General features: G+C 44.4%; 1 protein-coding gene across 1 annotated transcript in view; it reads right to left on the bottom strand.

Annotated features, from left to right (window-relative positions):
- Window positions 1-20827, bottom strand: part of ptprt (protein tyrosine phosphatase receptor type T) — a 1196058-nt gene that overhangs the window by 137514 nt on the left and 1037717 nt on the right. The window contains exon 28 of the mRNA XM_034165958.1: window positions 9387-9503. Coding sequence (XP_034021849.1) covers window positions 9387-9503 — 117 coding nt within the window. The remainder of the gene's footprint in view (window positions 1-9386; window positions 9504-20827) is intronic.

Below are 20827 nucleotides of genomic sequence, written 5' to 3'. Positions count from 1 at the left end.
CGGTGGAGTACCACGACCTTGTCGACGTGTTCAGCAAGGATCTGGTGCTCACCCTTCCCCCCCACCGTCCTTATGATTGTGCCATTGATTTGGTTCCGGGCAGTGAGTTCCCGTCCAGCAGGCTGTACAACCTCTCACGGCCTGAGCGTGAATCAATGGAGACCTACATCCGGGACTCGTTAGCCGCCGGGTTGATCCGGAATTCCACCTCCCCGATGGGTGCAGGTTTCTTTTTTGTGGGTAAAAAAGACGGCGGACTTCGTCCATGCATTAATTATAGGGGACTGAACGAAATCACGGTTCGCAACCGATACCCGTTGCCCCTATTGGATTTGGTGTTCACGCCCCTGCATGGAGCTAAGGTATTCACCAAGCTTGATCTTAGGAATGCGTATCACCTGGTTCGGATCCGGAAGGGAGACGAGTGGAAGACGGCATTTAACACCCCCTTGGGTCACTTTGAGTACCTGGTCATGCCGTTCGGTCTCACAAACGCTCCCGCGACTTTCCAAGCGTTGGTTAATGATGTCTTGCGGGATTTCCTGCACTGGTTCGACTTCGTATACCTGGACGATATACTCATCTTTTCTCCGGACCCTGAGACCCATGTGAAGCATGTACGTCAGGTCCTGCAGCGGTTGTTGGAGAACCGACTGTTTGTGAAGGGCGAGAAGTGTGAGTTCCACCGCACTTCTTTGTCCTTCCTGGGGTTCATCATCTCCTCCAACTCCGTCGCTCCTGATCCGGCCAAGGTTGCGGCGGTGAGAGACTGGCCCCAACCCACAAGCCGTAGGAAGCTGCAACAGTTCCTCGGCTTTGCTAATTTCTACAGGAGGTTCATTAAGGGCTACAGTCAGGTAGTTAGCCCCCTGACAGCCCTAACCTCGCCAAAAGTTCCCTTCACCTGGTCGGATCATTGCGATGCCGCTTTCAAGGAGTTGAAACGGCGCTTCTCGTCTGCACCAGTTCTGGTGCAGCCCGATCCTAGTCGCCAGTTAGTGGTTGAGGTGGACGCCTCGGACTCAGGGATAGGAGCCGTGCTGTCCCAGAGCGGGAAGACCGATAAGGTTCTTCACCCGTGTGCCTATTTTTCCCGCAGGTTGACCCCGGCCGAACGGAACTATGACGTCGGCAATCGAGAACTCCTTGCGGTGAAGAGGCTCTTGAGGAGTGGAGACATCTGTTGGAGGGAACGTCCGTGCCATTTACGGTCTTCACTGACCACCGGAACCTGGAGTATATCAGGACCGCCAAGCGGCTGAATCCCAGGCAAGCCCGCTGGTCACTGTTCTTTGGCCGTTTTGACTTCCGGATCACCTACCGTCCCGGGACCAAAAATCAAAGATCGGATGCTTTGTCCCGGGTACATGAAGACGAAGTCAGAACGGAGTCGTCGGATCCCCCGGATCCCATCATCCCGGAGTCCACTATCATGGCCACCCTCACCTGGGACGTGGAGAAGACCGTCCGGGAGGCCCTGGCACGAGACCCGGACCCCGGAACCGGGCCGAAGAACAGACTCTACGTCCCACCAGAGGCAAGGGCTGCGGTCCTGGACTTCTGTCACGGTTCTAAGCTCTCCTGTCATCCTGGGGTGCGAAGAACCGTGGCAGTCGTCCGGCAGCGTTTCTGGTGGGCGTCCCTGGAGACCGACGTCCGGGATTATATCCAGGCCTGTACCACCTGCGCCAGGGGCAAAGCCGACCACCGCAAGTCCTCGGGTTTGCTACAGCCGCTGCCCGTACCTCATCGCCCCTGGTCCCACATCGGCCTGGATTTTGTCACGGGCCTCCCGCCGTCCCAGGGAAACACCGTCATCCTCACGATAGTGGACCGATTCTCCAAGGCGGCCCACTTCGTGGCCCTCCCGAAGCTCCCAACGGCCCAGGAGACAGCGGACCTCCTGGTCCACCACGTCGTCCGGCTGCATGGGATACCATCAGACATCGTCTCCGATCACAGTCCCCAGTTCTCCTCGCACGTCTGGAGGAGCTTTTGCCGGGAACTGGGGGCCACGGTCAGTCTCTCGTCCGGGTATCACCCCCAAACCAATGGGCAAGCAGAATGGGCCAATCAAGAGATGGAGCAGACGCTACGTTGTGTGACAGCCGCGCACCCGGCGGCCTGGAGTACTCATCTGGCCTGGATCAAGTACGCCCACAACAGTCAAGTGTCATCAGCCACCGGCCTCTCCCCTTTTGAGGTGTGTTTGGGGTATCAGCCCCCATTGTTTCCGGTGGTTGAGGGAGAGGTCGGTGTGCCCTCGGTCCAGGCCCACCTGCGGAAGTGCCGTCGGGTGTGGCGTGCCGCCCGTTCTGCTTTGTTGAGGGCCCGGATGAGGGCGAAGACCCATGCAGACCGGCGGCGGACCCCGGCTCCTACGTATCGTCCTGGGCAGGAAGTGTGGTTGTCCACCAAGGACATTCCACTGCAAGTGGCCTCCCCGAAACTACAGGACCGGTACATAGGACCGTTTAAGATCCTCAAGGTCATCAATCCCAGGCTTAAGCTTCCGGCCTCACTGCGGATTCATCCAGTGTTCCATGTCTCGAGAATCAAACCACATCACACCTCACCCCTCTGCGCTCCGGGTCCGGCACCACCTCCTGCCCGGATCATCGACGGCGAGCCGGCTTGGACTGTGCGCCAGCTACTGGACGTCCGACGGATGGGCCGGGGTTTTCAATATCTGGTGGACTGGGAAGGGTACGGTCCCGAAGAATGCTCCTGGGTGAAGAAGAGCTTCATCCTGGACCCGGCCCTCCTGGCTGACTTCTACGATGCGCCCGTTAAGGGGGGGGTCCTGTTGTGTGGGCCGCTGAAGAGGAGGTACTGCTGGCCCACCACCACCAGAGGGCGCCCTGCCTGGAGTGCGGGCTCCAGACATCGGAGGGCGCTGCCGCCTCACAGGAGTAGCCAGGGTGACAGCTGTCACCCATCACCTGAGACAGCTGATATCAATCACCAGGGAGGTATATCAGCAGGACGGCATCTCCACCTCATTGCCGAAATATCGCTCTACTAAGGAGGTAACGAACTCAGCCAGTTGTGTTATTCAGAGAAGTAATACTTTGTTGCTTGTGATTAGGTCAGCTGAAGACCGTATTGGACGTGGTTGGATAAGTACTCACATTCCAATCCTACAGTGCTGTTTTTGAGTAGAGGTGGAGGTGGTGTTTCCACCCTGTGTGTTGCTGGGTGCGGCCGCACCCACACCTGACTGTTTCTGTTCCTTGCCAGCAGTACCGGATCCGACGAGCGGAGGCAGTGGCCACCTGGGAGTTCGGGACTTGGCGGCTCCAGTATTCCCGGGGTTCGGTGGCAGAGGAAATCGGATGGTTCCGGTTCGACTCGGACAGACGTCTCCTATCGTCGAGCCTGCCCACACGACACCATTGGAATTCGGCTTACTGCTATAATTGTAATCTGTTGTGTTTGTTGTGCGTGTTCACAACAGTAAAGCTTTGTGATTTGACTTCCTCCATTGTCCGTTCATTTGCGCCCCCTGTTGTGGGTCCGTGTACCTACACTTTCACAACATGAACATTGGTTCAGACAACTAAAAAAGGCATTCTTAGAAACCATATCAAACAGCGTGCTAAAATAATTTAACAAATGATATCAATAAAACCCATGAATAAAACCCATTTAGGGAATTTTTAGGGGAAATTCCCCCTAAAAAAAATCCCCTAAAAATTCCCCTAAACATTGTTTTATTGATTTGTATTTAATATTAACACTTTCTGTAATTGTGTATTTAACTAACCATCGTTTACTGTGTACTGTTTCTGTACTATGGCAAAAAAAAAGTCTGTCTTTGGCTTCATCTTAAGGGCATAAAAGAGCTTATTATCAACACTACATGTCAAATATCTTTGATTTGTATGAAGTGGCTTTTGATTGTTTCCCTTGGCCGCGTTTCCTCAAAAAAAAAAAAAAAAAAATTTATGCATCAAAGCAGCCACAATCGAGACAAGAGATGGGACAAGTTCCACATTTTTCAGTCCATCATAACCATACGCCTTAGATGTTATCAATTCATCTTATCAATGCCGCCATGTTTTTCTGGCAATTTGGTGTTGCAAAGAACCAGCTGCATTGATGCTGAAACCCTGTACAGATCAACATATCCACCCGACATAAAAAATTTTATCAAGAACTGATAAGGCAATTGCTAAAGACTGATAAAGGGACTGATAATCAGACTCAATAATCAATCAATCAATTTTTTTATATAGCGCCAAATCACAACAAACAGTTGCCCCAAGGCGCTTTATATTGTAAGGCAAGGCCATACAATAATTATGTAAAACCCCAACGGTCAAAACGACCCCCTGTGAGCAAGCACTTGGCTACAGTGGGAAGGAAAAACTCCCTTTTAACAGGAAGAAACCTCCAGCAGAACCAGGCTCAGGGAGGGGCAGTCTTCTGCTGGGACTGGTTGGGGCTGAGGGAGAGAACCAGGAAAAGACATGCTGTGGAGGGGAGCAGAGATCGATCACTAATGATTAAATGCAGAGTGGTGCATACAGAGCAAAAAGAGAAAGAAACAGTGCATCATGGGAACCCCCCAGCAGTCTAAGTCTATAGCAGCATAACTAAGGGATGGTTCAGGGTCACCTGATCCAGCCCTAACTATAAGCTTTAGCAAAAAGGAAAGTTTTAAGCCTAATCTTAAAGTAGAGAGGGTGTCTGTCTCCCTGATCTGAATTGGGAGCTGGTTCCACAGGAGAGGAGCCTGAAAGCTGAAGGCTCTGCCTCCCATTCTACTCTTACAAACCCTAGGAACTACAAGTAAGCCTGCAGTCTGAGAGCGAAGCGCTCTATTGGGGTGATATGGTACTACGAGGTCCCTAAGATAAGATGGGACCTGATTATTCAAAACCTTATAAGTAAGAAGAAGAATTTTAAATTCTATTCTAGAATTAACAGGAAGCCAATGAAGAGAGGCCAATATGGGTGAGATATGCTCTCTCCTTCTAGTCCCCGTCAGTACTCTAGCTGCAGCATTTTGAATTAACTGAAGGCTTTTTAGGGAACTTTTAGGACAACCTGATAATAATCAATTACAATAGTCCAGCCTAGAGGAAATAAATGCATGAATTAGTTTTTTCAGCATCACTCTGAGACAAGACCTTTCTGATTTTAGAGATATTGCGTAAATGCAAAAAGCAGTCCTACATATTTGTTTAATATGCGCTTTGAATGACATATCCTGATCAAAAATGACTCCAAGATTTCTCACAGTATTACTAGAGGTCAGGGTAATGCCATCCAGAGTAAGGATCTGGTTAGACACCATGTTTCTAAGATTTGTGGGGCCAAGTACAATAACTTCAGTTTTATCTGAGTTTAAAAGCAGGAAATTAGAGGTCATCCATGTCTTTATGTCTGTAAGACAATCCTGCAGTTTAGCTAATTGGTGTGTGTCCTCTGGCTTCATGGATAGATAAAGCTGGGTATCATCTGCATAACAATGAAAATTTAAGCAATACCGTCTAATAATACTGCCTAAGGGAAGCATGTATAAAGTGAATAAAATTGGTCCTAGCACAGAACCTTGTGGAACTCCATAATGAACTTTAGTCTGTGAAGAAGATTCCCCATTTACATGAACAAATTGTAATCTATTAGACAAATATGATTCAAACCACCGCAGCGCAGTGCCTTTAATACCTATGGCATGCTCTAATCTCTGTAATAAAATTTTATGGTCAATAGTATCAAAAGCAGCACTGAGGTCTAACAGAACAAGCACAGAGATGAGTCCACTGTCCGAGGCCATAAGAAGATCATTTGTAACCTTCACTAATGCTGTTTCTGTACTATGATGAATTCTAAAACCTGACTGAAACTCTTCAAATAGACCATTCCTCTGCAGATGATCAGTTAGCTGTTTTACAACTACCCTTTCAAGAATTTTTGAGAGAAAAGGAAGGTTGGAGATTGGCCTATAATTAGCTAAGATAGCTGGGTCAAGTGATGGCTTTTTAAGTAATGGTTTAATTACTGCCACCTTAAAAGCCTGTGGTACATAGCCACTAACAAAGATAGATTGATCATATTTAAGATCGAAGCATTAAATAATGGTAGGGCTTCCTTGAGCAGCCTGGTAGGAATGGGGTCTAATAAACATGTTGATGGTTTGGATGAAGTAACTAATGAAAATAACTCAGACAGAACAATCGGAGAGAAAGAGTCTAACCAAATACCGGCATCACTGAAAGCAGCCAAAGATAACGATACGTCTTTGGGATGGTTATGAGTAATTTTTTCTCTAATAGTTAAAATTTTGTTAGCAAAGAAAGTCATGAAGTCATTACTAGTTAAAGTTAAAGGAATACTCGGCTCAATAGAGCTCTGACTCTTTGTCAGCCTGGCTACAGTGCTGAAAAGAAACCTGGGGTTGTTCTTATTTTCTTCAATTAGTGATGAGTAGAAAGATGTCCTAGCTTTACGGAGGGCTTTTTTATAGAGCAACAGACTCTTTTTCCAGGCTAAGTGAAGATCTTCTAAATTAGTGAGACGCCATTTCCTCGCCAACTTACGGGTTATCTGCTTTAAGCTACGAGTTTGTGAGTTATACCACGGAGTCAGGCACTTCTGATTTAAAGCTCTCTTTTTTAGAGGAGCTACAGCATCCAAAGTAGTCTTCAATGAGGATGTAAAACTATTGACGAGATACTCTATCTCACTTACAGAGTTTAGGTAGCTACTCTGCACTGTGTTGGTATATGGCATTAGAGAACATAAAGAAGGAATCATATCCTTAAACCTAGTTACAGCGCTTTCTGAAAGACTTCTAGTGTAATGAAACTTATTCCCCACTGCTGGGTAGTCCATCAGAGTAAATGTAAATGTTATTAAGAAATGATCAGACAGAAGGGAGTTTTCAGGGAATACTGTTAAGTCTTCTATTTCCATACCATAAGTCAGAACAAGATCTAAGATATGATTAAAGTGGTGGGTGGACTCATTTACTTTTTGAGCAAAGCCAATAGAGTCTAATAATAGATTAAATGCAGTGTTGAGGCTGTCATTCTCAGCATCTGTGTGGATGTTAAAATCTCCCACTATAATTATCTTATCTGAGCTAAGCACTAAGTCAGACAAAAGGTCTGAAAATTCACAGAAAAACTCACAGTAACGACCAGGTGGACGATAGATAATAACAAATAAAACTGGTTTTTGGGACTTCCAATTTGGATGGACAAGACTAAGAGTCAAGCTTTCAAATGAATTAAAGCTCTGTCTGGGTTTTTGATTAATTAATAAGCTGGAATGGAAGATTGCTGCTAATCCTCCGCCCCGGCCCGTGCTACGAGCATTCTGACAGTTAGTGTGACTCGGGGGTGTTGACTCATTTAAACTAACATATTCATCCTGCTGTAACCAGGTTTCTGTAAGGCAGAATAAATCAATATGTTGATCAATTATTATATCATTTACCAACAGGGACTTAGAAGAGAGAGACCTAATGTTTAATAGACCACATTTAACTGTTTTAGTCTGTGGTGCAGTTGAAGGTGCTATATTATTTTTTCTTTTGAATTTTTATGCTTAAATAGATTTTTGTTGGTTATTGGTAGTCTGGGAGCAGGCACCGTCTCTACGGGGATGGGGTAATGAGGGGATGGCAGGGGGAGAGAAGCTGCAGAGAGGTGTGTAAGACTACAACTCTGCTTCCTGGTCCCAACCCTGGATAGTCACGGTTTGGAGGATTTAAGAAAATTGGCCAGATTTCTAGAAATGAGAGCTGCTCCATCCAAAGTGGGATGGATGCCGTCTCTCCTAACAAGACCAGGTTTTCCCCAGAGCTTTGCCAATTATCTATGAAGCCCACCGCATTTTTTTTTTTTTTTTTTTGGACACCACTCAGACAGCCAGCAATTCAAGGAGAACATGCGGCTAAACATGTCACTCCCGGTCTGATTGGGGAGGGGCCCAGAGAAAACTACAGAGTCCGACAATTGTTTTTGCAAAGTTACACACCGATTTAATGTTAATTTTAGTGACCTCCGATTGGCGTAAGCGGGTGTCATTACTGCCGACGTGAATTACAATGTTACCAAATTTACGCTTAGCCTTAGCCAGCAGTTTCAAATTTCCTTCAATGTCGCCTGCTCTGGCCCCCGGAAGACAATTGACTATGGTTGCTGGTGTCGCTAACTTCACATTTCGCAAAACAGAGTCGCCAATAACCAGAGTTTGATCCTCGGCGGGTGTGTCGTCGAGTGGGGAAAACAGTTAGAGATGTGAACAGGTTGGCGGTGTACACGGGGCTTCTGTTTAGGGCTACGCTTCCTCCTCACAGTCACACCCAGTCAGCCTGCTTTCCGGCTGCTCGGGATCTGCCAGGGGGTAACTAACGGCAGCTAAGCTACCTACGTCACTGATAATAATGTCACTGATATCCAGAAAATGCCGTTAGTTTCCAGGTGGGCTCTAGGATGCAAGTGGACTGCCCCTGCCTACATGCATCCCATTAGGTTGCAGTTGGCTTCTGGAAAAAAAAAAAAATCAAATCGGAATATGGAAAACTCATAGGATAATCTCCAACCCAGCTGCAATCCATCTCATCCCGGAGCACGCCACCCACCATCTGGAGTGTTGGGATCATCTGGATAATTGGAAACAAATTTGTTGACTGTTCAAAATTTCGGCGCTGACAGAAATCATCAGGAACACAGCCGGGTTATCTGGAAGCTTGTAGCAACTTAGGCAGGCCATCTGCAATGTCCCAGGAACCCTAATGCAAGCTGATGGCATTAGACTTGTAACAAACACTGATGGACAATGCTTTACCCGATCTGTTATCCTAAAGCTCACTGCGGCAGTGTAAGCAGGCAATGAAATATCACGTGAACAGGTGTCACCTGTAGAAAGGTCACTGCCAGCTTCAGCTCTGCCCATTTTTGTGCCTTCAGATGCCATTTGGTTCCCAGTTTCGACCTGGGTCCATCTAGAAGCTAACGGGAACATGTGGACACTCTGCTTAAGGTCCAATCAGGGTAAGTGAGATATTATCATGCAGACTTTTTTGGAGGGTGTAGATTTTGGGTAACTAGTGACTGCAGAAAATTCTGATAACAGATTTATTTATAAAGAAAAGGTGACATCTACAATGCAACTGATTCATGGCATAATGACAGGAAAATACATTTCTGCAAACCATTTCGATGTTGTGTTTATAGCACTTGGATGAAATGTTTTGAGCCAAACAATGCAATATTTGTCCAAACCTCATACTATGTCTTTATTCTGAAAACACAGTCCTCATGCTGTAAAGGTTCCTGTTTTTATTTGCGGTTGACCTTTTTTGTACACAATAACAACACCTCGTGTAACTTTGACATTATTGTTTTAATTTATGGCTACTTGCTCACCTTTTGGACTGTGAACGTCCGTATGACATATTCAGCCAGAGGTTCGGTTTCTATCAGGGTCACCTTGATGTCTCCATAGACCTCCGTCTCATCAGGCCAGTAGCGAACACACTTCACCTGCACAAAGATCATTTCCATTCATACCATGCACTTAAATATGGACTAAATGCTGCTCATTACCACAAAATGGGAATTAACTTTGTTAAATGGAGCAGAAGTCAAGTTGATAACTATGAATAATAGAACAGCTGAATATTATCAATCTGGCATAATAAATAGCTACTTACCAGACAGTAACAATTTGCTATTTGAAAAATGTTGATTTATAAGTGGCTGCATAATAAGCAGGACTGTATAAAAAGTGTGACGGCAGGCCAGCACAGAGGTAAGATGATATAAACCGAGCATCAGCAGGTGGGTCCGCTGGAGAACTCTGCCTTTCTACTTAAAAGACTGTGTATGCAGCAGGCCCACTGTTTGATTGGAACAAAAAGCTGCTATGTTCTGACCAACGTGACATCGCCGCCTGTACCTGCCTCAAAGTCACAATAAAAATTATTTTTTCATAAATGTTTTTCAGAATTAAGTGTGAAAATCTCTCTTGTTTTTAACTGCTGAAAATATTCAAAGATTCATGCTGCTGTGGTGGTGGTGGTGGTGGAGGGGGTGCACATTCAACAGCTGTTTAAGCACTGCTCATCGTATCAAACCAGAGGAGTCCATTTCAACCAAATCCCTGGTTCTACATGTTTGCAACCCATAGCAATTAAATTCACCTATGTGAGTGAATGTATAAATCAATTATCATATACGAGGTCTCTTAGATAATAAACCGACCCTTTTATTTTGTTTTTAACTATATGGATTTGAATGACTTGCGATTACACCAATCATGCTTGAACCCTCGTGCGCATGCGTGAGTTTTTTCACGCGTGTCAGTGACGTCATTCCCTGTGGGCAGGCCTTGAGTGAGATGTGGTCCCGCCCTCTCGGCTGAATTCCTTTGTTTCACACGCTGCTCGAGACGGCGCGCGTTGCTTTATCAAAATTTTTTCTGGACCTGTGAGGAATATCCGAGTGGACACTATTCGAGAAATTAAGCTGGTTTTTAGTGAAAAGTTTAACGGCTGATGAGAGATTATGGGGTGTTCTGTCGGTGTAAGGACTTCCCACGGAGCGGGACGTCCTGCAGCGCTTCCAGGCGCCATCGTCGGCCTGTTTCGACCTGAAAACATCCTAATTTAAGGCTTTATTCACCCAGGACTTCATGAGAGAACAGAGAAGATTCAGAAGAGGCCGGCATGAAGACTTTATGCGGACATTCCACTGTTTAAGGACATTTTTTAATGAAAGATGTGTGCGCAAATTCGCCGAGTCGTTTCCATGACGACTCGGCAAATCTGTGTGCGTCGCGACAGGAAAAACACCTCCGTGTTGAAAACCATTTGTAAAATTCAGGCGGCTTTTGATGGCTTTCAACAAGTGAGTAACTGAGAAATTGTTTAACAGCTTGGGCATGTTCCAACTTGCCCGTTAAGGTTTCCAACGGAGGTGTTTTTCCTGTCGCGACCCCCCCGCGGTTGGGTCCGGCCCAACATGCGACTCTGCCCACATGTTCTTTCATTACAAAATGTCTGTTAACAATGGAATGTCCGAATAAACTCCTCATGCCGACTTCTTCTGAAAGTTCTCTGTTGTCTGACGACTTACTGGGTCAACAGAGCCTGAAATGTGGAAGTTTTCAACTTGAAACGGCGAGACGCTGCCGCCTCGAAGCGCAGATCGCCGTCAGGCACCATGGGCCATCCTTACGGCGACACTACCAGACCAAAATCTCTCATCAGCCGTTAAAATTTTTACCAAAAACCAGCTGAATTTATCTAATGGTGTCCACTCAGTTGTGCCTTACAGTTTTGAAAAATTTTGATCAAAGAAAGCAGCAGTCTCTGAGCCATTCCTAAACAATGAAAAAATCGACGAGAGGGTGGGCGACTCCTCACTCAAAGACTGCCCACAGGCGAATGACGTAACCGACAGGCGTGAAAAAACTCTCACATGCCCACGAAGGTTCAAGCATGTCTGATGTAATCACATGTGATTCAAATCCATATGGTTTTTGAAAAAAATAATAAGGTCGGACACTTTTCTAATAGACCTCGTAAATCAGATGGTAAATTGCTATAGGAATACAATTCATTTACCATTTAACAGGTATTATTTCATTGTTCATATTTCCACGTAGTCCATGAGTCAAGCATGTTATCAGTACAAACTCAAACAACACTTAGAATTCAGCCTCCCATGTACATCAGGACCTCCAAAAAATAATGTGTTATAGCTATCCCAGCTATAGCCAGGTAGCAGTTTGGACCATCTACAACCCAATTCCAATGAAGTTGGAACATTGTGTCAAATGTAAATAAAAACAGAGTACAATGATTGGCAAATCCTCTTCAACCTATATTCAACTGAATACACCAGAAAGACAAGATAGCTAATGCTCAAACTGATAAACTTTATTGTTTTTGTGCAAATATTTGCTCATTGTGAAATAGCTGCCTGCAAAATGTTTCAAAAAAGCTGGGACAGTGGTATGTTTACCACTGTGTCACCTTTCCTTCTAACAACACTCAATAAGCATTTGGAAACTGAGGACACTAATTGTTGAAGCTTTGTAGGTGGAATTCTTTCCCATTCTTGCTTGATGTACGACTTCAGTTGTTCAACAGTCCGGGGTCTGCATTGTCGTATTTTGCGCTTCATAATGCGCCACACATTTTCAATGGGTCACAGGTCTGGACTGCAGGCAGGCCAGTCTAGTACCTGCACTCCTTTACTATGAAGCCACGCTGTTGTAACATGTGCAGAATGTGGCTTGACATTCTCCTTGCTGAAAAAGCAGGAACGTCCCTGAAAAAGACATTGTTTAGATGCCAGCATGTGTTGTTCCAAAACCTGGATGTACGTTTCAGCATTGATGGTGCCATCACAGATGTGTAAGTTGCCCATATCATGTGCACTAACACAACCCCATACTATCTGTAGCACATGGCCTCGCTTTGCTGTAATTAAATAAATACATTGTTTTCTCAACAAGAACCTGAGGTTTTGAGCTGACAATAAAGACAGCCTTTCACTCCTAATTGGGAAATTCCTGGGCCCATCTGGAGGTAAGGTTTGGACACCTCCCCGGAGGGCCTCCACTGTGGCTTCACATCACAACAGAATTGTAACTCAGAGTTATTCTAAGGGGCCCTTGCTTGTTTATCGGTTAAATTTCGGTCACTGTGAATTACATGACATTATAATTGCTTCACGTCAGAATCTGAACTTCTCCAGGACAGGAGAATCCAAATTTTATGGCCTCAAGCCAAAGCCAGAACCTCTCCAGACGCTGCAGGAAGATCTCTTCCACGATAAGACGTGGCCATAAACTTTGAGCCTTGACAACCAGCTCTAGGTCTAAATGAAGGAAAATACATTTGCTTAAAATAAAAAAAATGCATCAGTATGCTTTTATTCATAGATAAAAACTTCTAATGTTGTTTGTGTTGATTAATCAAACAAATGTTTTGCATATAATCATTCCATTTTATTGACATGTGTTCCTTGTAACTGATGTGTGTTTAAGTGTGATCTTTCTGCATTATCAATATGCTGATGGTGAAATATTCTGTTTTAACCAAATAGAGTGTTTAAGTGACTCTTAATAATGTGTATCCATTCGAGTGTCTTATAACAAATAGTATGTCAAAATAGTTCATGTGTTTAAATAGTTGAATTACTTTTTTGTCTGCCTTTCTCTAACACATGAAGTTTTCTGTGTAATTACACATCCTAAATGGGCGGAGTTTAATGACATAAGTCCTCTTTAAAGTTAGAACAGAGTTCTCTCTCTGTCTCTTGCAGCTCAACTCTCTTTGAACGCTTTTGCCTTTTTTCTCTTCTCTCTCTCTATTCTTAAAATGCTTAACTTTATTTTTAGGTCACCAAGGCCCCATGCTTGCCAAGCTAAAGCTCCACGTGGCTTCATTCATTCATTGTTTTATTCATTGTTATTCTTTGATAACTTTTAACAAGTTTTTAAGGTTTGTCAAGTCTTTCGAATTTTTAAGAGAACTTCCGATCTGAGCTTTTCAAAATAACAGTGAAATTACAGAAAGCGACTTTCCTTTTTTGGACTTTACAATGCTCTTAAAGTTTTAACTTTTTTCCTAAATTCACAAGACTTTTAATCTGGCTCCAACAAACTTTTTAAAAGCTACCAGAAACCCATTTTCAACAAATGCCTTCCACCTCTGGGGTCCAGCAAGCTGACGACCTGACTGCAAGCAGCCATCCTGTTGGTAAAGCCAGCCGAGACGAAGCCTTGGGATTTGCCCGGGAAGAGACCGCTGGTTTAACCCCTGACCCAAGTGAGCTCACTCTGCAAAGAGCCTAAAACATCAACGACGGATGGACGGTTCATCAGAACCATCTCTTCAACAGATCATCTAAGTGACCCACTAAAGGTTCCAGAAAGGGTTTTGTTGTAAATGGATACAAAGTGGCTTCTTTTTAAACATATTCATATATTTGTTTCATAATTTTCTTAATAATAATTGGCTTCAAATTTCATCACCAAATTCTAATCAGATTTATTTACTTAAAGTCTTTAAGCTTTATCTCACTACTTTCGTTTGTCTCATGAGTAAGCAAATTCTGTCCATAAATGAACTTATTTAATCACTGTTCACTCAAAATGGCAGTCAACTGTTCATTCCTTGTATATTTGTAAATAAAATGTAAATATCTTTGCTGTGGTTCATTTGGTGTTCAAAAGGAAACCCTTGGTCAATCATATCATAGAATTCAGACTTTCAGACCCGAGACTGATTAATTAAATTGAGAATGATAATTCATTTGAGACTGATTAATGGTTGTTTAAATTAAAGTACATATGCTTTAAATAGGTGGTGCCCTGAGTTGATTAGATATATTCAAATTAAATAATAATATTAAACCCTAAAATTGTTCATTATTTTGGTGACCCATGGAAACAAATCAAATCAAATCAATTTTATTTATATAGCGCCAAATCACAACAAACAGTCGCCCCAAGGCGCTTATATTGTAGGCAAAAGCCATACAATAATTACAGAAAACCCCAATGGTCAAAACAACCCCCTATGAGCAAGCACTTGGCGACCACTGTCTCAAAGGGGGGTCTAGACCAATTTAATTCAATTTGGGAGTTTAACAATACTTTCGCTACATATTTTTGGTGCTCTCCATGAGGCCATTAACACACTGCGAGGCTTAACTACTCATTCACTACATAAATTGGGGCCTCCGTGTGAGGTGCCTTCATTCCAAATAAGTAATTAATGTAATTCATTACACAACGTCCATGATTTTAAAAAACAATTTGAAATGTGGACTCGTCAGACCACAGCACACTTTTCCACTTTGCGTCTGTCCACTTCAATTGAGCTTGGACCCAGAGAAGGCGGCAGCGTTTCTTGTTGTTGATGTTGTTGATGTTGATGTATGGCTTTCGTTTTGCATGGTTGAGTTTTAATTTGCACTCGTAGATGTAGCAACAAACTGTGTTAACTGACAATGGATTTCTGAAGTGTTCCTGAGCCCACGCATTAAGATCATTTACACAATGATGTCGGTTTTAAATGCAGTGCCGCCTGAGGGATTGAAGGTCACGGGCATGCAATGTTGGTTTTCGGCTTTGCCGCTTACGTGTAGAAAGTTCTCCAGATTCTCTGAATCTTCTGATTATATTATGGACTGTAGATGATGGAATCCCTAAATTCCTTGCATTTGAACATTGAGAAACATTGTTCTTAAACTGTTGGACTATTTTTTCACGCAGTTGTTCACAAAGTGGTGATCCTCGTCCCATCTTTGCTTGTGAATGGCTGAGCTTTTGGGGATGCTCCTTTTATACCCAATCATGACACTCACCTGTTTCCAAACAGGTGTTCTTTGAGCCTTCATCAACTTTCCCAGTCTTTTCTTGCCCCATCCCAACTTTTTTGAAATGCGTTGCGGGCCTCCATTTTCAAAATGAAACAAGTTTATCAGTTTGACCATTAAATATCTTGTCTTTGTGGTGTATTCAATTGAATATAGGTTGACGAGGATTTTCAAATCATTGTATTCAGTTTTTATTTATTTATATTTTACACAACGTCCCAACTTCATTAGAATTGGGGTAGTATGACTTAATGTTTTGGGGTTATGGGGTAAAAAAAAAGCAAAAATAGTGACAATGGTCAGTTTCAGTTTGTATTTTGGAAACAACTATTGGTTGAGCTAATAGGTTTCAAAAAAGGAATAGTTTCGCCATCTGTCATGCTTAATTATCACATTATGAGGTAATCCAATGGATGTTAACCTTGTCTAACTCTTACATTGGAGACCAAAGATTCATCATGGTTTAAACTATGCCATTTACTAATCCTATTAGATCAACTAATAATTTGCATTACTTTTTAACAAAATTGAAACAACTTTAATTTTTGACCACTATACAAGCTGAAATTGACCTCTGTCACCATTTTTCCCATTTTTTTACTCGATAATTCTAGAACATTCATTCACAGATGGTCCAAGCTATCTTATGGAACCTCACTCACTACAGGGCTCTCAATACACACCTTTTCTCTGCTGCTGGGGGGGTTCCCATGATGCACTGAGTGTTTCTTTCTCCTTTTGCTCTGTATGCACCACTCTGCATTTAATCATTAGTGATTGATCTCTGCTCCCCTCCACAGCATGTCTTTTTCCTGGTTCTCTCCCTCAGCCCCAACCAGTCCCAGCAGAAGACTGCCCCTACCCTGAGCCTGGTTCTGCTGGAGGTTTCTTCCTGTTAAAAGGGAGTTTTTCCTTCCCACTGTCGTCAAGTGCTTGCTCACAGGGGGGTCGTTTTGACCGTTGGGGTTTTTTACGTAATTATTGTATGGCCTTGCCTTACAATATAAAGCACCTTGGGGCAACTGTTTGTTGTGATTTGGCACTATGTAAATAAAATTGATTGAAATTGATTGATTCTCCCAGTGTGTAGTGAGCGCCTTGTATGGCAGCACCCTCACATTGGGGTGAATTGAGACATTATTGTAAAGCGCCTTGAGTGTCTGATGCAGATCGAAAAGTGCTATATAAATGCAGTCCATTTACCATTTATGATCAGACAAATAATGCAATGTATCTTTCAATATGACTGGAGCATTATGACATTTGGAACCCTGAGTAATTCTTCATGGCCATCATACATTTTTGTGTAGGCCATGGTATACTGAGACTGGATTCTAAGTGTTGCTTGGGCATCTCAAGTGGTGTCAATTTGTTCAAAACTGGCCTCACCCTAATGGACGAAAGGGAAGTGTTGGCCAATGTGGCCACTGTGCTCTAATGCACACCAGGAGCAAGGTGGGGATTAAGAACATTGTTCAGTGGACCCCAGTAATTTCCAATCCAAGGATCCCCTGGTCACAAGCCAAAGGACAGCATAACAGATAAGCACACAAACACTGAGCATTTTCTTCTTCTTCCTTGTGGTGCTCCCTAGAGTCCCTTTATTCAGAGAGTAGCCCAAAATGGCGACATGTTCTCAGTTGACGCTCCTCTCTGAATAAAGGGACTCTAGTGCTCCCTAGTTTGCCTTGATAGAGACAGTGGCGACATGACGGGTCGAAAAAAAAAAAAACGGTCACGTGACTCATGGTTGCCATCTTGGGTACAAAATAGCATTTGCTGTTATTGTGTCTGCATGGAAATCCATCTTTTTTTATTCGCTGAAAATGACAGGTTGCTTGTGCATTTGGATGCACAAATAGACACAGCAAGGACTTCAGATGTACAGATTCCCTTCAGCTCCAAACAGAAGAAAAATTTGGGAAAATCAAGTCAGCCATGTGGGATGGAAGCCGACATCATCATCAAAGTTTTGCGAGGTAAATTATTGTTTCGTCCCATGTACAGTAAAACTCACCTAAACCGTCACTGTATAAACCAGATATTCACAGTCACTGGACAAAAAAGTCCCCCAAGTTTTTTGTATTGTTTTTCCATGTAATAAACACCGTGTATAACGGATTTAGTACAGCAGATTTTTTGCTCACATCGGATAAAATGTCCCGACCGATCACAATGTATTTCCATTAAACCCCCTCACATGTGGGACCGGAGTCATTTCCGTGATTAAAAGTCTGACCGTTTATTTTATTCACACCATGCTCAGACCTGACGTGCACCTGTTAAATCAGACACAAACGGCTGTGATTTCACACTTTGCTGCTTTCAATCCTTCGTCTGCAATCATATTATAATAGTTTTTGCAGTGCGCATGCTGATAAATGGATCAGAAAAGTCCGCACATTTACAGCACAAGGTTGATAAAAGAGGAAAATGTTCAGCTTACCTTTAATTTGGAGGTGATGATTATAGAAAGAAAAGCTTGTTGAGGGTCAAATTAGTCCAGAATAAAGCATAAATCCAGGATGGAGAACATTAAAAGTGTCACGCACGTCATGCATGACACGGAGTTACAGAGCTGCAGAAGCATAAATCAGGCTTTAAATTATTTAAATAAATCATCACAAATTGTAAATTTATGGAAATTTGATACTTTAACTATTTTTATATTTATTTTGATAGCACCTATACCTGGATGTGTTGCTGTATGTGGTTAAATGATTAAAAAAAAAATGTCGAAAACATTTAGTAGTTCAGCGCAGTTGGAACCAAAATGGCGCCATGTTCTGAGTTGACACTACACTCTCTAATCACGGCACACTATTATTCCCACAGTTACAGCTGGCCCCTGTCTGTCATAAGGGTATTTCAACTTGACAATGTGCACAAACAACAGTAGCAGCAAAAGCTCAACATTCCACATGCTTGCAAAGCCAAAATTAGATGCTGTTAAATTTTTTTCTCTGGGAGACATTTTTAAAGTCCAAAATCTAAAGTTAGGACTGACTCCCTCGTAATTTGGAGAGGGGGCTGTTGTCCTAAATTGATCCATTCAGAGCTATATTTATTCTGAAGATGTTTTGCAAATCTAGACTGTGGGAGTGCCCCCTCTCTCACCCACTACACAACACAAAACACAATTTAATCTTCTGTGTTGTATGGCTGGGGGCCTGGCTGCCTTTTGTTTCTGTCTTTTGTTTTTTTCCTTCCAGGTGGCTTGCATTTGGGACTGAGTGGCTGTGTTGCTGAGGTTAGCAGGACCTCACCCTGATCACCTGCGGCTCGTCAGGACTCACAGCTGAGGTGCATCTATATGGATTGGAACATGGTGGCATTTAAGACTGGAGTATACAGTGTGTATTTGCCAGAGACTCGACCTTGTGACCCAGACGGTGAGATCGTCGTCTCGGGAGCCATCTCATCATCAGTGGATGCAGAGAACGTCCAGGTTTGGTGCACGGTCTGTGAAAGAGGAGGGGGTGAGGTCTCACGCTCGTCAGCCACACTTCCTGAGGTACGTTAGATTTGTGACTAACATTTATACAGTCAGTAAATGTGGTGTCCCTCACACCTTTTTATATTGAGCTGTATGTTAGTCAGTGTATCGGCTTCCACTGCAGTGGAGTTTTGTGAACTGGATGTTCCATGCCTGCAGGTTGGGAAGTTTGATTAGTAATCAAGCCAGGAGTGTTTGCTGTTTGTACAACCTTTAAGTGTTCTCTCTGTGTGTAGAGTGTGGACTCACATAATGGTTCCTTCTTTCACAGACTCGGTTTGTTGCGGCCACCTGGGGGGTGTCGGCGGGGTCCTTGGGTCCGAACAGCTTCTGGCTCCGGACCGTTAGCGCTGCTGGGAGCGCACCACGCCAGACCGCACTTTCTGTTATTTTTGTATCACTGTTATGTATTAAATTCAGTTAGCCTTTGTACCGTGCTCTGCTTATTTCATACTGGGTCCTTCAAATGCTGGTCGGTTTCTCCGAGCTGCGTCCGACACATAACAGTAGTCGCTGGCCAAACATCACGGACCCAGTGGTAGCAGAGACGGTAACGCGCCGGGAAGGTGGCAGCAGACGTTCAGGTAGTTACCGGATCAGTTGCGGTGCTCTCCGCCCGGATGGTGCGTGTTTGAGACCCATTACTGAATACTGATTTGTGCTCTCTTGCAGCCGTGTTCCTGTGTTGGTGCCTTATCCGTGGGTCGTGGTGGAGTGTGACTGGCGACGGCTTCGCGTCACGCTACGACCGGATAAGAGGTTTTACACGGGGAGCTGCAAGAGTGTGTCTGTAATGGGTGCACAGCGCACCGGCGGAGCTCTGTGGCACGGGTCGCTGAGCTTCCTGTGTTACAGTTGTAGCCCTGTTTCCCCCGGATAAAGATAACTACTGCGGTCTGTTGTATCAGCTCCGGCGTTTATTTAGTTGAGCAACATTTTGGTTGTGTGGTTGACACACAGCTTGCTCGCACGGAGATGCAGCTCGTTTGTTTTCTGTCACCAAAGGGTTTTTTTTTTTCATTTTTAGCACTTTGGCTCCCTCTTTTGGGACGTAGTCACATTACCGTTAAGCTCTTAAGTTAGAACAGGTGTGTTCGATTTGTTTGAGCTTAACGGTATACGTCAACTTATTTGTTTTGTTTAGTCATTTTGTGTGGGTGTTTTTGAGTTGGTTTTGTGTGGGATTGTATTTTTTTGTTTTTCACTATTTAGTGTCGGGGTCGTGACCCTGCAGTTCTGCCAAAAAAAAAAAAAAAAAAAAAAAAAGAAGGACACCCGAGCAACCTTATGTCAGTCTGTTAGTCTTTCTTTTTATTTTTTTTTCAGTTTCACCTCCCAGGGTTTGATGGGACGGTCCCCATGGGGGGTCGTGGGGGGGTATTTTGGGTTGTTGTTTTTCTTTCTTTTTTTTGTTTTGGTTTTTTGTTATGCCCTCTCTTCTCCTCTGACTCCAGCCGTGTGAGCCGTAGTGTCGGCGTTGCTGGAGTGGTGCGGTTAGGTTATGCTGGGCGTTTCCCAGGTAACCTCTGTACCCGGGAGGGGGGGGGGGGGTGGGGTATTTTCTTTTTGTTCCCTCTCTTCTCCTCTGGCTCCAGCCGTGTGAGCCGTAGTGTCGGCGTTGCTGGAGTGGTGCAGTGTGGTTATGCTGGCGTTTCCCAGGTAACCTCTGCACCTTGGGGGGGGGGGGGTGTTTTCTCCCACCAGTTTCCGCCCTCAGGGTTGACTGTGGTGTCCTCTGGGGGGGAAAGGGCTGTGGGTCCATCTAGCCAGAGACGGCCGGGGCTGGGTCCGTTGGTCGTTAGGGGATGGCGTCTCCTGGTGGTTGACGATGGGTCCCTCTGGGGGGCGCTGGGAGTCCCCGTGGGTGACGTTGGATCCCAGAGGGACCTCGGCTGTGGTTATTACTCCTGAATGGCGGGAAGTCCTCTGGGGGGTGTTGGTCCCTACATGTCGTTTGGGGGGGGGGGGGGGGGGG

This window comes from Thalassophryne amazonica, chromosome 3 (assembly GCF_902500255.1).
Source record: "Thalassophryne amazonica chromosome 3, fThaAma1.1, whole genome shotgun sequence".
NCBI classification, from domain to species: Eukaryota; Metazoa; Chordata; class Actinopteri; order Batrachoidiformes; family Batrachoididae; genus Thalassophryne; species Thalassophryne amazonica.
Note: the sequence above shows the minus strand (reverse complement) of the source record. Positions and strands in the feature narration are given on the sequence as shown.